Below are 16,184 nucleotides of genomic sequence, written 5' to 3'. Positions count from 1 at the left end.
TTAGGTGTTAAGGGATCATTCTAACAGAACAGATATATTTTTAACTGCAAGAACACTAATCTGTATCCAAAACTTTTTCTACAACCACTCAAAATAACCTGACTATACTTGTCATCAGTGTATTTCTTTCTAAGTCTTAGAGTTATGTGTTGCTATAATTATCAGACACTATCAATAATGTATTCTTCCTGCTCAGTAATGTTTAGCAAAATCTATGTGAGCAGATTCTATTCACTCTCTGACCTTAAAAAAAAATAGTACATTATTGTCATACATATTTCAAGAGAAAAGAATCCCAAATAAATATTTCCAATATTATTTAGAAAACTTTTGTAAAAATAACATTTCCAATTATGTGCTATTTGGTTTATTAACAGTTACCCTAAGGTTTTCTATGAGTGCAGTAAACATTATTTTTAATTTTTAAAGCATAGTGTTACTTAATATTACAAGTTGAAAGAAATAGTAAAAAATATTGTAAACTTTTCAACTTTATGCTCAGCTTTCCCCATCTCAATTAATTGTACCACAACCATAAGAGTTAGACAAGCTAGAAACCTTGTTGTCACTGACCCATCTCTCTTTCCATCATATCTATCACTAAATTTAGGTGGATTAAATTTTTTAACTATATCTCAAATACAACTACTAGTTACCATCTAAACCAATACCACTCAATTTCACTCTACAGTTATTTTTCTGGACTTTTTATTGTAATGACATTCTAATTTATCTCTCTACATTTTCTTTTGCCTTTCCATCTTCTCTTCCCAAACCTATTTTTATTGGCTTCCCATTTCCAATTAAATCTCTAAATAAAACCAATTAATTATAGGTAACAGGCCAACTTTCTGATTGGGATCAGAGGGTCCTACACAAATCTGCCATAAGAACTTTAGTCACATCATGCTTAGGGATTTTTTTAAGGGGGGTCTGTTTTTGTGTTTCTGTATCTTTTACTGTAATATGACACTAGGATTTTGTATGTGTGTGTTTTTTCAGGGCAAAATACATTGTAGAACTCAAATATTAATCAATCATTCAATGGCTGTTTTCTGTGTAACAGCTACATTGCCCTTAATATTTTTCAAAGGTTCTGTACTATTTCAAATGTAGGGTCATTTTAAATATTATTTCTTTTTCTACAAGTACCTGCCTTTCATTTCTATGCTTGATTAAATTCTGTTCAATGTTAGTGCTTCCATATATTTTACTCTTCTCATATATTAGTAAATTCCCTGTATTTTTTAAAATAAATCTTTATTGTTCATATTATTACAAATGTTCCTCATTTTTTCCCCCTCCATTGCTCCCCTCCATCAGGTTCCCACCCCACCCTCTGCCCTATTCCCACCTCCCATTGTCCTCATCTATAGGTACACAGGTTATGTTCAGTCTCTTCCTGCACCCTCTACTCCCCTTTTCCTCCGAGAATCATCAGTTCACTCACCTTTCATACCTCTGATTCTATTATATTTACCAGTTAATATTGTTCATCAGATTTTTTAATTCCCTTGGTTTGTAGTTTCACTTGTTGATAGTTACATATTTGTTGTTCATAATTTTTATCTTTATCTTCTTCCTCTTCCTAAAGAACCCCCTTCAGCAATTCATATAATTCTGGTTTGGAGGTGACGAATTCCTTTAGCTTTTTTTTTTATTTGAGAAGCTCTTTATCTGGCCTTCGATTCTGAATGATAGCTTTGCTGGGTAGAGTATTTTTGGCTGTAGGGTCTTGCTATTCATCACCTTAAATATTTCTTGCCATTCCCATCTGGCCTGCATGGTTTCTGTTGAGAAATCAGCTGACAATCATATGGGTGCTCCTTTATAGGTAATTACCTGCTTTTCTCTTGCTGCTTTTAATATTCTCTCTTTGTCTTTTGCTTTTGGGATTTTAATTATGATGTGTCTTGGTGTGGTCCTCTTTGGATTCCTTTTGTTTGGGGTTCTGTGCACTTCCTGGACTTGTAAGTCTAATTCTTTCACCAGGTGGGGGAAGTTTTCTGTCACTATTTCTTCCAGTATTCTTTCGGTACCTTGCTCTCTTTTTTCTTCTGGGACCCCCATAATTCTGATGTTGGTTCATTTGAAGTTGTCCCAGAGGCTTCTTACATTATCTTCAACTTTCTGAATTCTCTTGTCTTCTTGCTTCTGCAGAGGTGTCTTCTGCCTCTTAATGTTCCAAATCTTTGACTTGATTCTTGCTATCTTCCATTCTGTTTTAGGACCCTGTAAAATATTTTTTTATTTATTTATAGTTGATCCCTTTTCATATCCTCATAGGTCTCATTTATTTCATCGGCCTTTTCTAGGAAATTCTTGAAAAACCTTATAACCATGGTTTTGAACTCTATATCCAGTCACTTTTTGTCCTTCATTTCTTTCATTTGTGATCTGTTTCCTTGTCTCAGCATTTTCACAGCTTCCCTGAGTTGGTAGGGTGGTTTTGTGTGCTAAGGTGTCCTATATGGTTCAGTGGGTCAGCCTCCCAGTTACCTGAGGTGGACACTCTTGGTGCACCCCTTTGTAGACTGTGTGTACAAGCCTTATTGTAGTTAAGTCTTGATTGTTGTTAGTATCACTGGGAGAACTGACCTCCAGGCCAATTGGCTGTGAGGATTAGCTGTATCTATACCGGGAGGCAGCCTTATTTGACTAGACTTGGAAAGTTGCAAAAGCCTCTGTGCTCAGCTTAGATGGGGAGGAGTTTCAGGGTGGAGCCTACAGCCTTGACTTCCTGTCAGCCCCACCCTATGAAGTTCCTGAGTCTCAGTGTTCCTCAGTGTCCTTTGGTACTCGCTGCTTTGGTACTCGCTGCAAGCACCTCTGAGAGAAAGGTGCTCTCGAGTTTCACCCACTACCAGACAGTCTAGTCTCTCCCCCAATGAGCCCGGAACTGGGGTTCAGTGCAGTTGGAAGTGGGGAACTGGGGTTCAGTGCAGTCTGGAGCTTTTGTCTCCTTCCCGCCAGGGCAATCCCACGGCACAGTCAACAGTCCATCCTCTGCATGCAACGTGCGCGCCTCCGGGACTCTTCCCTTCGCTGCTCCCCTGGGTTTCCACCTTACAGCCCAGATTCCCTCCATATGAGCCTGGTTCCCCAGGGTCTGGCCTAGAACTTGGGTTCAGTGCAGTCGGAACTGGGTCTCAGCACAGTTCAGAGCTTTTATCTCCTTCCTGCTAGGGCAATCCAGGGGCACAGTCAACAGTCAGTCCTCTGGGTGCAAATTGCACGCCTCTGGGACTCTGCCTTTCAGCACTCCTCTGAGTTTCTGCCTTACAGCCTAGATTCCCTCTGTATGAGCCTGGGTTCCCAGGGTCTCGCTCAGAATGGGTTCAGCACAGTCCAGAGCTTTTACCTCCTTCCTGCTAGGGAATGCCAGCCAGGTACTCAGCCTCCCCCTCCTCTTCAGCTCCATCCTCTCCCCACATGCACCGTGTCTCTGTACCTTAGGCTTTTACAGCTCTTCTGATTTTCCTTCTGGTTTTCTCTCTCCTTCTAGTTGTAGAATTTCCAGTCATTCAACTTTCCTGTAGTTCTGGATAATGTCCATTTTGTATTTTAGTTGTATTTTTTGAAATTGTTGTGCGAGACTGCAGTTAGGCATTTACCTATGCTGCCATCTTGGTTTCCCGAAGGAGATCAAATTCCCTGTATTTTTAATGTAACTATTTTTTCATTGTACTAGTTAACACATGTTAATCTTTGATTTTATTTATTTCATGCCTGTACCTTCCATCCCAGTAAAAGCAGGTAAGATGTGTTTAATGTTTTGCTTACTCTCAGATAATGAGTCTCATCTAATGATAAAAACATAGTAGCACTATAAATTACTTATTGTTAGTATATAGTATTTATTCTTAAACCAATATCTCTTAATTAGATGACAAATCCAGATGACATTTCAACTAACTTACTTTGGCTTATCTCCTTTTTAGGTGTGCAAGCAAAATCAGTGTATAGATAATGACTTGGGTTATGACTGTACTGCACAAAAATGCAACAATCAAGGTGTAAGTATCAGTACTATGTCACACAAGAATAGGGATCATTGAGAATGAACATAGAAAAGCAAACACACATCTAAACACACACACACACACACACACACACACACACACACACATACACCCACCCACCCCCCCACACACACATTCATGTACTCATAAGCCACATAAGAAAACTGGTCTTTTCTAACTTAAGTATTATTTTAAAATTCTACTTGTACATAAATAATTTGAACTATTTGTATTATAAAGTGACATTTTTTTCCTGTTTTTAGGTATGCAATAATAAAAAAAACTGCCACTGTAAACCCACCTATTTACCTCCAGATTGCCAAAGTGAAGATACTACATTTCCTGGTGGGAGTATTGACAGTGGCAATTTTCCAGTTTCACGGACCCAAGCCCGTAATCTTGGTAAGTATTAATAGCACATTGAAAATACAATTAAAACACATCTTAACTTATTAAATTAAAGAAATAAATACTGTTTTGTCTATCAATTTATATTTAGATTATGTTTGAAAATCAAATAGTAAATGACATATAGCTACATTTTTTTCTTAGTGATTAAGGTATTACATATGTGTCCTTATACCCCCTTTGCTCCCCCACCCCTCTACTCGTGCCCTCAACCCCCTGGTGTCTGTGTCCATTGGTTAGTCCTTTGGTTGATCTCTCCCCCTAATCCCTCCCCCCCCCCACCTTCCCTCTAAGGTTTGACGATCTATTTAACTTATGTTTTACTTACAGAGAGTAATGTAATAGAACATAGTTAATATACATTATAGATGAGGTGTGTCAGGGCCAAGGCAGGAAAATAGAAATTAGATTAGTCCTTTTATACAGAAAGAATTTATACAGAAGGCATCAGGTAAGACATAATGGCAGAGATAAAAACCAAGCAGAGAATGGTGAAGCAAACCAGAGATTAACAATAGCAGAAATCCATCACTTCTTGGGCCTACTGGAACAATAAAAGGAGGAGGCATTTCTGGAACCTGAATCTGGGCCATGTGGCACGACATATAACTTTGGTCATATCTATATATTAGTATGTGATCCACAAGGGGAGGTACTGTCCAGCATGAGGTAGAGATATGGAGCACTCACAGCCATTATTAGTGATGTAGGAAAGAGGAAAATACCATGGGTAGTTCACTCTTCTGATACTCTGAATTGTATCTAGTGACTTCCATTGGATAAATCTAACTAGAAGACAAAACGTCAATAAACTGGGGGAATGTAGTATCCTATAATTGTTTTTGTTCAGTTCAGGAATGGACCTTGGAGCAAGCCAGCATATCCAGGGATGCAGAAGGCCAGACTTTATATAAAAACCAAAATTTGCATATAATTAAAGCAGTTTTTTTCAGATTTTGTGCCAGTGGTAGTTCTTAACATTTCCACATTTGTTTCATTGTTTAAGACCATATATATAATAGATTAATAAAATATAACATTTACGCATTATCAAGCTGTTTCCATTTTAGTAGTAACAATCAACAGGTAGCAGCTTTGTTGAATCAATTGCTTCTGTTCCTGCACACATATGCCATTTCCCCAGTGAGCAGAAGAGACTACTCCTTTGCTAGAATTTAGGTTGAGCTTATTAATATGATTAATCAATAAAATGTTCAGAAGTGAGATTCTGGGACTGCCATAGTCTTCCTACAGATTCTGCCTGGGTCTTTTGGATACAAATTCTTGGTTCTCTTTCTTGGACCACTTATTCTGTTGAAACTCATTAGCTATGTATGAAATTTGATTACACTGAGGCACGAAACTACAACTACACAACTAAGCCCTTCACAAATTCATGACCCACACAATGATCAATTATAAATGAATGTTTTAAGTTACTAAATTTGTAGTTGCTTACAAAGCTCTATCTATCTATCTATCTATCTATCTATCTATCATCATCTATCATCATCTATTATATCTATATATCTATCTTTCTCATATATAAATGAAAATAATTTGATACCAGAAGGTGTACTTATATAACAAGTATTTAAATATGTGTGACAATAGCTTTGGCACTGGATGATGTGTGGTAGAAAGAACTGTAGGAAACTGCTCAAAAGTACTAGTTTACTAGAGGCCTGGTGAATGAAATTTGTGCACAGAGGGGTGTCCCTCAGCCCAGCCTGCACCATCTCCAATCTGAGATGGCAGGGGAGCAGTTAGACATCAGGGCTGGCAGGGGAGCAGTTAGACATCAATCAGGCTGGCATGGGAGTGGTTAGGGGGTGATTAGGCTGGCAGGCAGAAGCAATTAGGGGCAATCAGGAAGGCAGGCAGGCAAGCAGTTGGGAGCCCTCAGTCCCGGATTGTGGGAGGGATGTCCGACTGCCCATTTAGACCCAATCCCAAGGGGCAGTCAGACATCCCTCGATGGGTCCCAAATTGGAGAGGGTGCAGGCTGTGCTTAGGGACAGCACCCTACTGCCCTCATGCACAAATTTTGTGCACCAGGCCTCTAGTTATTATATAATAGTAATAGTAAATGGTAACTATTTATAATACCATAAAAATATAAAATATTAGGAATGAATTTAACAAAAAATAAGCACTGAAACTAAAACAAAATGAAAATAAATGTTAAACACATGAATAAAGAAAAATGCCATATTAATCTATTGCAAAGCTTATTATTGTGAAAATTTAAATTCTCAGCAAATTAAATCTATAGATTTAAAGAAGCATAAAAGCATGCAGCTTTTTATATGTTTTATGGGTTTTATAAAGTTTGTTGTTTATATTTTTATTTATTTTTATTGTCTAAAGTTTTATATATGTCTCCTTTTCCCCCAATTAACCCCTTACCCCCAGCTATTCCTACCCCGGGCAAGCCCCAATCACCGCAGTGCCTCTGTCCATTGGTTATGCTAATATTAATACATACAAGTCTTTTGGTTGCTCTCTAATCCCCCCCCCCCATCATTTGTCTCTGGATCTATTCTTGTTCATCAAATTATGTTGATCATTATATCCCACACATGAATGAGATCATGTGATATTTATCTTTCTCCAACTGGCTTATTTCACTTAGCATAATGCTCTCCAGTTCCATCCATGCTGTTGCAAATGGTAAAAGTTTCTTCTTTTTTATAGCGGCATAGTATTCCATTGTGTAGAAGTACCACAGTTTTTTAATCTACTCATCTGCTGATAGGCACTTTGGCTGTTTCCAAATCTTACTTATTGTAAATTGTGGTGCTATGAACATAGGAGTGCATATATCCTTTCTGACTGGTGTTTCTGGTTTCTTGCAATATAGTCCTAGAAGTGGGATCAGTGAGTAAAATGGGAGTTCCATTTTTAACTTTCTGAGGAAATTCCATATTGTCTTCCACAGTGACTGCACCAGTCTACATTCCCACCAATAGTGCAGGAGGGTTCATTTTCTCCACATCCTTGCCAGCAACTGTCATTTGTTAATTTGTTAATGATAGCCATCCTGAAAGTATCTATTTAGATCCTTTGCCCATTTTTTTTTATTGGATCATTAATCTTCCTTTGGTTAAGTTGTATGAATTCTCTGTAAATTTTGAAGATCAAACCCTTATCAGAAATAACCTTGGCAAATATGTTCTCCCATGCAGTGGGATTTCTTGTTATTTTTTTTTTTTTGCTGTTTTCTTTTGCTGGGCAGAAGCTTTTTATTTTGATGTAGTCCCACTTAGTCTCAATTGCCCTAGGAGCTGAGTCCATAAAGATATTGGTATGACATATATCTGCTATTTTGCTGCCTGTGGAGTCTTTTTTTAAAATATATTTTTATTGATTTTTTACAGAGAGGAAGAGAGAGAGTCAGAGAATTAGAAACATCAATGAAAGAGAAACATTGATCAGCTGCCTCCTGCACACCCCCCAGAGGGGATGTGCCCACAACCAAGGTACATGCCCTTGACCGGAATCTTTCAGTCCACAGGCCAACGCTCTATCCACTGAGCCAAACCGGTTTCGGCGTCTATGGAGTCTTGTAAGATTTTTATGGTTTCCCATTTACATTTAAATCCTTTAGCCATTTTGAGTTTGTTTTTGTGTACGGTGTAAGTTGGTGATCCAGTTTCATTTTTTTTTTTTTTTTTTTGCATGCATCTGACCAGTTTTCTCAGCACCATTTATTGAAGAGACTGTCTTGATTCCACTGTATGCTCTTACCTCCTTTGACAAATATTAATTGAGCATAATGGCTTGGGTCAAGTTCTAGTTCTCTGTTCTGTTCCACTGGTCTATATATCTGTTCTTGTGCCAGTACAAGGCAGTTTTGAGAACTGTGGCTTGGTAATATAACTTGATATCTGGTATTGTGATCCTTTGTTATTCTTTCTCAGGATTTCGGTAGCTATTCAAGGTCTTTTTATATTTGAAGTAAATTTTTGGAGAGTTTGTTCTAGAGCTTTGAAATATGCCATTGGTATCTTAATGGGGATTGCATTGAATCTATAGATTGCTTTATTTCTATATGTTAACTAGAACCCCTATGCACGAAGATTTATGCTAGAATGGGCCTTCCTTTCCCTGGCTGCCTTCACCATCTTTCCACTCTGATCCTGCCCAGAGCCTCCACTTTCTGCCCTGGCTCCATCTTTCCACACTGTCCAGAGGCCCTGAGAGACCAGGGATGGGGCAGAATGCATGCATCGTCGCCTAGAGCCTGGACTGTCATGGTGGCTCGGCGCCTCTGTATTCAAATTAGCTGCCATCTTTGTTGGGTTAATTTGCATATCACTCCTGATTGGCTGTTGGGTGTAGTGGAGATACAGTCAATTTACGTTTGTCTAATATAAGGTAAGATAATTTTATTCTAAAATAAACAAAAGAGCACTTAGAATAACCAAACAACTCTGAAAAGGAATGACAATGAACAATTTAGTCTATTTGTCTTATTGCCTTTTATTGAATTTTGTATAGTATAAATTTAATTTATAGTTAAATTAATCAAGATAGTGTGGCATTTGAATAGGATAAATATGCAAGTAGACCAATGTAATGAAATTAGAGGCCCAGTGCATGAAATTCGTGCACAGGTAGGGTCCGTAGGCCTGGCTTGGGATCAAGGCCAATCTTTCCCAGCTGCCAGCTTCCGGCCCCACTTCCCCCAACCCCCACCGTCACTGCTGCCAGTCACCCTCTGTGTGTGGGGCAACTGGGAGGGTTATCAGTCTGCATCCGCTGCCACCCACACCTAGTTCCCAGTTCCCCATTGGGCGACTAAATACTACTGGCTGGGGGGAAGGACTGAGAGGTCAACTATTCCTGCCTGCTAGCCATCCCTGATTCCTGTCACTGCCAGTTGTCCTCTGTGTGTGGGGCGACTGGCAGGATAATCAGGGCCCTGATGCCTCCTGTGACTGCTGCCACCCACCTCTGGTTCCCCATTCTCCATCGAGCAATCTGGGCCTGCAGGCTGGGGGAAGTTCCTGCACTGAGTATCTGCTCCCTGGTGGTCAGTGAATGTCACAATTGGCCAGTCATTCTGCTGTCCCGTCAATTTGCATATTATGCATATATATAGACTAGTAGCCCGGTGCACAAGATTCGTGCGGGGGTGAGGGTTGGGGGGGGGGGAGAGTGGTATCCCTCAGCCCAGACTGTACCTGCTCCAATCTGGGACCTCTCAGGGGATGTCCAACTGCCAGGGGAAGTCCCTGTGGAATCAGGCCTAAACTGGCGGTTAAACATCCCTCTCCCAATCCAGGACCATAGGCTCCCAACTGCTCACCTGTCTGCCTGCCCAATCACCCCTAACCACTCTGCCTGCCAGCCTGCTTACTCCCAATTACTTCCCCCTGTCAGCCTGCTCCCCCCCAACTCCCCCACCCCCACTGCTGGCCTGATCCCCCCCCACTGCCCTCCCCAGCAGGTCTCATGGGCAACAACTGCCCTCCCTGGCAGGCCTCATGGCCCACAGCTGCCCAACTCGGTCAGAGGCCCATCGGTGGCTGGGGTGGAATGCTTTCCTTGTCACCACAGTGACAAAGAGCATTCCTCCAGGCCACACATACTGCCCACTCTCAGTGGCCACTCACCCGGGACTAGGAGACTCCATCATCTTGTGGCTATGGGCACTGCCATCTTTGTGACACAGTGACAATTAATTTGTATATTACCCTTGTATTAGATAGGACTAGAGGCCCAGTGCACTCGGCGGGCGGGGGGGGGGGGGGGGGGGGAAGAAGGGGAGAGGATTCCCCTCAGCCCAGTCTGCACCTTCTCCATTCTGGGACCCCCTCAGTGGATGTCTGACTGCCAGTTTATGCCCGATCCTGAAGAATGAGCCTAAACCAGCAGTCGGACATTCCTCCCACAATCAGGGACCACTTGCTCCTAACTGCTGACCTGACTGCCTGGTCACCCTAAATGCCCCCCTGCCAACTTGGTCACCCCACACAGCCTGCTGCTCAGTCATTTGGTCGTCCTTCACTAATCCCCCTGCTGGCCTGGTTGCCCCACACAGCCTGTTCAGTCATCGGTTCAGTTGTTTTGGTTGCGACCATCACTTAAGCTTTTATATATATGTATATATAGATAGGGAGGCTATAAATTTATCCATTAATATAAGTTTAATTAATTTTTCAAGAAAAGTACAAAGATAGTTTAATGTATAAGGAAACTCATTTCAAAACATTGTACTATAATAACTGGATAGCAACATAAGCCAAAGAACCTAAAAAATCTCAAATTAATTAACAATTGGTATGGAATAAATCTAAAGGAAGAAGCTGAAAGTATAAATCTTCTTGAATAAAACAGAAAAAAATTATATGATCCTGTCATATAAAATAATTTTGTAGATAAAATATAAAAATATATACCAATGCAATAAAAGAAAAGATAATTTGGACTTTACTAAAATTTTATTAAATGTACAGTATTTTTTACTAAAAATAGAAATTGAGAAAAACTCAACTTACACAAAGATCACACTTTCATTCTTTTCCTCTATATTATCAAACAGTTCTAAACAGACTACATAGAATAGATGGTGCTCAATCAAAAGCAAGGGATATAACTATTATTGTAAGAGAAGAGTCTCCTAGGGCACTGTAACTGTCAACTTATCTACTTCACTAAAATATTAATTATAAAATTAAGTAGCTTAAAGTTTATTCTAATAGCTATATTGAAATACAAACATGTCTTTGCTATATTCCTCATAATTACTTCTAAATCACTGATGTTTTCTTTTCTATTATAGATAGAGTCTATCTTGACAATGTTCATCCTTCCAAACCTTCGAGATGGCCATTTTACCTACTCATTCCTTTTTGTGTTATTCTCTCTATAATGATAATAACCCTGGTAAAATTTTATTTCCAAAGAAAGAAATGGAAAACTGAGGACTATACAAGCGATGAGTATATTGATTTTATATTTAAGATTTATTACTTTTATAATTTGTTAATATCCATAGTAACTTATTAATAAATAACATTATGATAATGTTAAAAGTAATAATTCAGATTTAATTTTATCTTTATATGGAAATTTAATACTTCCTAACATATTAAGGATTTATATAATGAATAATGAACAAAATTATTTTAAATGTCAAAAATTTTAATCTTATAACAACTTGGACTCTGTTAGGGGTAAAATTAAGTTAAGATTACTTCTAATTAATGTTTTGTTTACCTTTTTATTTTTTCATCTTAATTATTAACTATGTATTAACCATTACTACTTTATTTTTATATTTATATATTTCAAAGAATTTTGCATGCACTATTTTATTAAAAGGTAACAGAGAAATCCCAGAGAGTAGTTAGTGAAATAAGTCAGTCAGGGAAAGATGAATACCATATAACTTCACTAATATGTGAAATCTAAAGAACAAAATAAATAAATAATCAAAATTGAAAGAGACTCATAAAGAGAACAGACTGATGGTTGCCAGAGGGAATGTAGGCTGGGGGCTAGGTGAAAAAGGTGAAGAGATTAAGAAGTGCGATTGGTAGATACAAAATAGTCATGGTAATGTAAAGAATAGCATGGAAAAATAGCCAATAATTTTTTAATAACTATGTATGGTAACTATGTATGGGTACTGGAAATGTTGTGGGGAACACTGTAAAATGTATGATGGTCTAACTACTATGCCATCTACCTGAAACTAATACAAAATAAAATTGAAAGTAAGCTGCAACTGAAAGATAAATAAATAAATAAATAAATAAATGAAACAGGGCAGAAGATAAATGTCAAAAAAGTTTAAAGTTATTTAGCTAATATTGTTATAAATATAAAAATTATCTAAGTCCATTTTCAGGTAAACTTATATTACTATTGTTGTTTTTCTCATGTTAGTCTTAATTGCAGGTGAGAGATTTTTTCAGTGATAAAGCAGTTTCAAATAGGGGACACTCCCCGATCTCAGAAAGGAATTTGAAATTGTTTCAGTATAGACAGATAGTGCAGAGTTTTGTACTGTAATTTTCAAAGAAAATATAATTTTAAGTAATTATATTTGTTTTTTAATGTACAGGGAACTTGAAAGTGAGAGTGAACCCAAGAGTAGCCTGGAAAACAGAGAATCCATAATATCATAGTGAGTATAAAATATGTGAAGGATGAAATGAAGAGACAGAGAAAATTTAATGTATCAGATAAATATAAACAATATAAATATATATTGAATGGTGGTAGTAAAAAAGATGCATATAATGACATTAAACTGGAGAATATTTTCAATGGTGTAAGCTACATTATGGATTAGTAAACATAAACAGTATTCAATTCATTATTTAAAATTTTTATAGTGTTATCTTTTAACATTTTTTTTAATGATTTAATTCTTTAGCATTTATATATTCAAATATTGGTTAAAATTCATTACATTATAGAACTCTATAATGAGGTTACCCTTATGCTATTTTTTGAATTAACCATCCTTTTTAATTTTATTGGGCATACAAGTGACATTTTTCCCTTTATTTTTTCAGAGTAATTATCTTCAATGGACAGGAAAAATGGAAAAGAAAAAGCACATGTATTGTCTGATTGCCTCAGATTCAAAACCTGCATATTATTGTTTTGACCTGACAAGGAAAACTAGAATTCTCATATATAATTTATGTTATATTATTTATATATCATTTAGCATTTATATATTTAATTCTACAGATGAGTATATTGTACATTTTAGAAGTTATCTCATGTTTATTCTGTTAGTCAGTAGAAACTAACTTAATCAGTAGGCATGAGATTAGGAAAGGTTACAATATAATAAATGCAATGTCATAATTAAAGGCCACTGCTATATTTTTAAGTTAGGTAGTTATGTTGTTATCTGATGGTCCATATCCAATCAAAAGAAAGTTTGATATAATTTAACATTGAAGGATTTAATAGACATGAAGAAGAATATATCATAATGTAAATCAAATCATCAAACTAAGAAAAAGCTACAATCCTATCTAATAAAAGAGTATGCAAATTGACCATCACACCAACACACAAGATGGCTCCACCATGTGGTCAAAGATGGCTGCCTCCATGTGAACACAAGATGGCTGCCACAAGATAGCCAGCAGGGTAGGGCAATTAGGGGTGACCCAAGCCTGCAGGGGAAAGAAGTTAGGGGTGAGTAGGCCTGAAGGGGAGGGCAGTTAGGGGCAATAGGCTGGCAGGGGAGTAGTTAGAGAGTGATCAGGCTGGCAGGCAGAAGCAGTTAGGGGCAATAAGGAAGGCAGCCAGGCGAGCAGTTGGGAGCCAGCAGTCCTGGATTGTGAGAGTGATGTCCAACTGCCTGTTTAAGCCCGATCCTTTGGAACCGATGGACATCCATTGAGGGTCCCAGATTGGAGAGGGTGAAGGCTGGGCTGAGGTGCACATCCTCTCTTCCCCCTTCCCCCAGTGCATGAATTTCATGCATTGGGCCTCTATTAATATATATGCATTAGTTAGGGTTCTCCAGAGAAATAGAAACAATAGATAATTATAGAGAGACTAGAGGCCTGGTGGACAAAATTCATGCACTGGTGAGAGTGTCCCTCAGCTCAGCCTGCACCCTCTCCAATATGGGACCCCTCAAGGGATGTACAACTGCAGGTTTAGGCCCGATCATCATAGGCCTAAACCTGCAGTTGGACATCCCCCTCACAATCCGGGACCCCTGGCTCCTAACTGCTCACCTGCCTTACTGATTACCCCGTAACTGCTCCCTTGCCAGCCTGATTGACACCTAACTGCTCCCCTGCCACCCTAATCACCCCCAAGGCTTTTATTAATATAGATATGACCCTGCACAAAAATTTTACTAACTCTGCTTTACAATAAGGGCTTGACTACTGAATCATTAGGACTAGACACCAAGATTACCTTTCTTTGAACAGTGGAGGGAATCATTATCTTGTCTTTAAGTTGCCCAGAAATTAAATTGAGAGAATAACTTAGAAAAGTATAAAAGCACCATATAAAGACAACTGTCTTTTTCATGTACTGAAAAGATAATGAAGTGGTAAAATGAAAAACACTCTTTTTATTCTCCCCTTCCTTTCTTTACAGCTTTTATTTAAACTTTGAAATTTATAAAAATTTCACTCCAATTTTCATTTCTTTACACTCAATATTATTTCATATTGGTTTCAGGTTTTATATTAGTTACAGAATAGTGGTTACAATCATATACTTTACAAAGTGTTCCCCGATATTTCCAGTACCCACCTGGCATCATACCATCATTACAACACATTGACTATATTCCCTATTTAAGTGACAATAAGTTTACAGGTTCCTCCCAGTCTTTCTTTTGTGTTGCTCGTCCTTCCTTTCCTTTCTCACTTCTTCCCTCATTTTCTTTATATGGTATCTCGATTGGCCATTAAAGTTCAGTGAAGGCACTGGAACACGCTTCGTCCATTTTACAGACCAGGAAACTGAGGCCAATTCCAGTTGGCTGTGGAACTTGACTCAGTGCACAAGGAACCCTCAGAGCCATTCTCTCTGCCCTTCCTAAGGGGCAGCTGCCCAGCAAACATAACAAACTGGAAGCAGTCAGGCTTCTGAGCCTCTTTCTCAAGCACCTTTTCATTGCGGATGCTCCACATTCTTTCCTCTCTGCAGGGATTAATTTAATTATTAATATCTAGAAGGGGATTAATTTAATCTCACTCATATGTGGGATATAATGATCAACATAACTTGATTAACAAGAATAGATCCAGAGACAAATGGCAGGAGAGCAGGGCTTGAGAACAACCAAAGGACTTGTATGCATGCATATTAGCATAGCCAGTGGACGCAGACCCTGGGGCAGTTGGGGCTTGCCCAGGATGGGAATGGGGTAAATTGGGGGGGAAAGGAAACATAAGTAAAACTTTAGACCAAAAAAAAAAAAAAAATCTCTGCAAACGGTTCAGGCTAGATTGCAAGCTTTTCTGCCACTTGGGCCACATGATCCAGCAGATACAATGGTCTTGAAGTATCAATGGCAGTTAGGGATGAGGCTTGAAGATTTTGGCAGGTCCTATAGGTTTCTCAGAGAGTGGGTCTTTTAAAATTTAGGAGAAAGGTCCTGCAATGAATTGCAGATAACTGCTTTTCTTTACAGAAACAGCTCTTTGCCTGTTACTGCAACTTAGTAGAGACTGAACATTTAACCATGAGCCACAAACTTTTCATGCACTCTCAACTGCTCATCATGAACTGGGTGTTTTCTGGCCCACAAAGCCATAAAATTAGAAATAGAAATGGTAAATATGTAATCAGAACCAAGTGGTACCTGAAGGGCACGGGTAACTTATATGAAGAAGTGACCCAAATACAATGGTCTCTATTCCTGCTACACTGCCTTCCCTATCCTGGCTTGCATGTGACCTCATAGGGGGTTTTATACCATTATTTGGCAAAGGAAGAAAAAATTTTGGCCAGTTTACAGATGTTTCTGTATTATATACAGGCACCATCTAAAAAATAGATAAGCGCCGAAACCGGTTTGGCTCAGTGGATAGAGCTTTGGCCTGTGGACTGAAAGGTCCCGGGTTTGATTCCGGTCAAGGACATGTACCCTGGTTGCGGGCACATCTCCAGTAGGGGGTATGCAAGAGGTAGCTTATCGATGATTCTCTCTCATCAATGTTTCTAACCCTCTATCTCTCTCCTTCCCTCTCTGTAAAAAATCAATAAAATATATTTAAAAAATAAAATAAAAAATAGATAAGT

At 38.5% G+C, this 16,184-nt stretch overlaps 1 protein-coding gene across 1 annotated transcript in view; it reads left to right on the top strand.

The window, feature by feature from the left end:
- LOC311618709 (disintegrin and metalloproteinase domain-containing protein 2-like) overlaps positions 1 to 12,571 on the top strand; it is a gene marked incomplete at its 3' end in the record, with an annotated part of 63,602 nt that extends 51,031 nt beyond the window's left edge. The window contains exons 17-20 of the mRNA XM_084876260.1: positions 3,942 to 4,016; positions 4,286 to 4,424; positions 11,221 to 11,380; positions 12,508 to 12,571. Coding sequence (XP_084732386.1) covers positions 3,942 to 4,016; positions 4,286 to 4,424; positions 11,221 to 11,380; positions 12,508 to 12,571 — 438 coding nt within the window. The remainder of the gene's footprint in view (positions 1 to 3,941; positions 4,017 to 4,285; positions 4,425 to 11,220; positions 11,381 to 12,507) is intronic.
- Between the last annotated feature and the right edge of the window lie 3,613 nt (positions 12,572 to 16,184).

Source organism: Pipistrellus hanaki, assembly GCF_964339955.1.
Source record: "Pipistrellus hanaki genome assembly, chromosome: 3".
In the NCBI taxonomy this organism is placed as follows: Eukaryota; Metazoa; Chordata; class Mammalia; order Chiroptera; family Vespertilionidae; genus Pipistrellus; species Pipistrellus hanaki.
The sequence above is the reverse complement of the archived record's forward strand: the minus strand, read 5'-3'. Positions and strand labels throughout refer to the sequence as shown.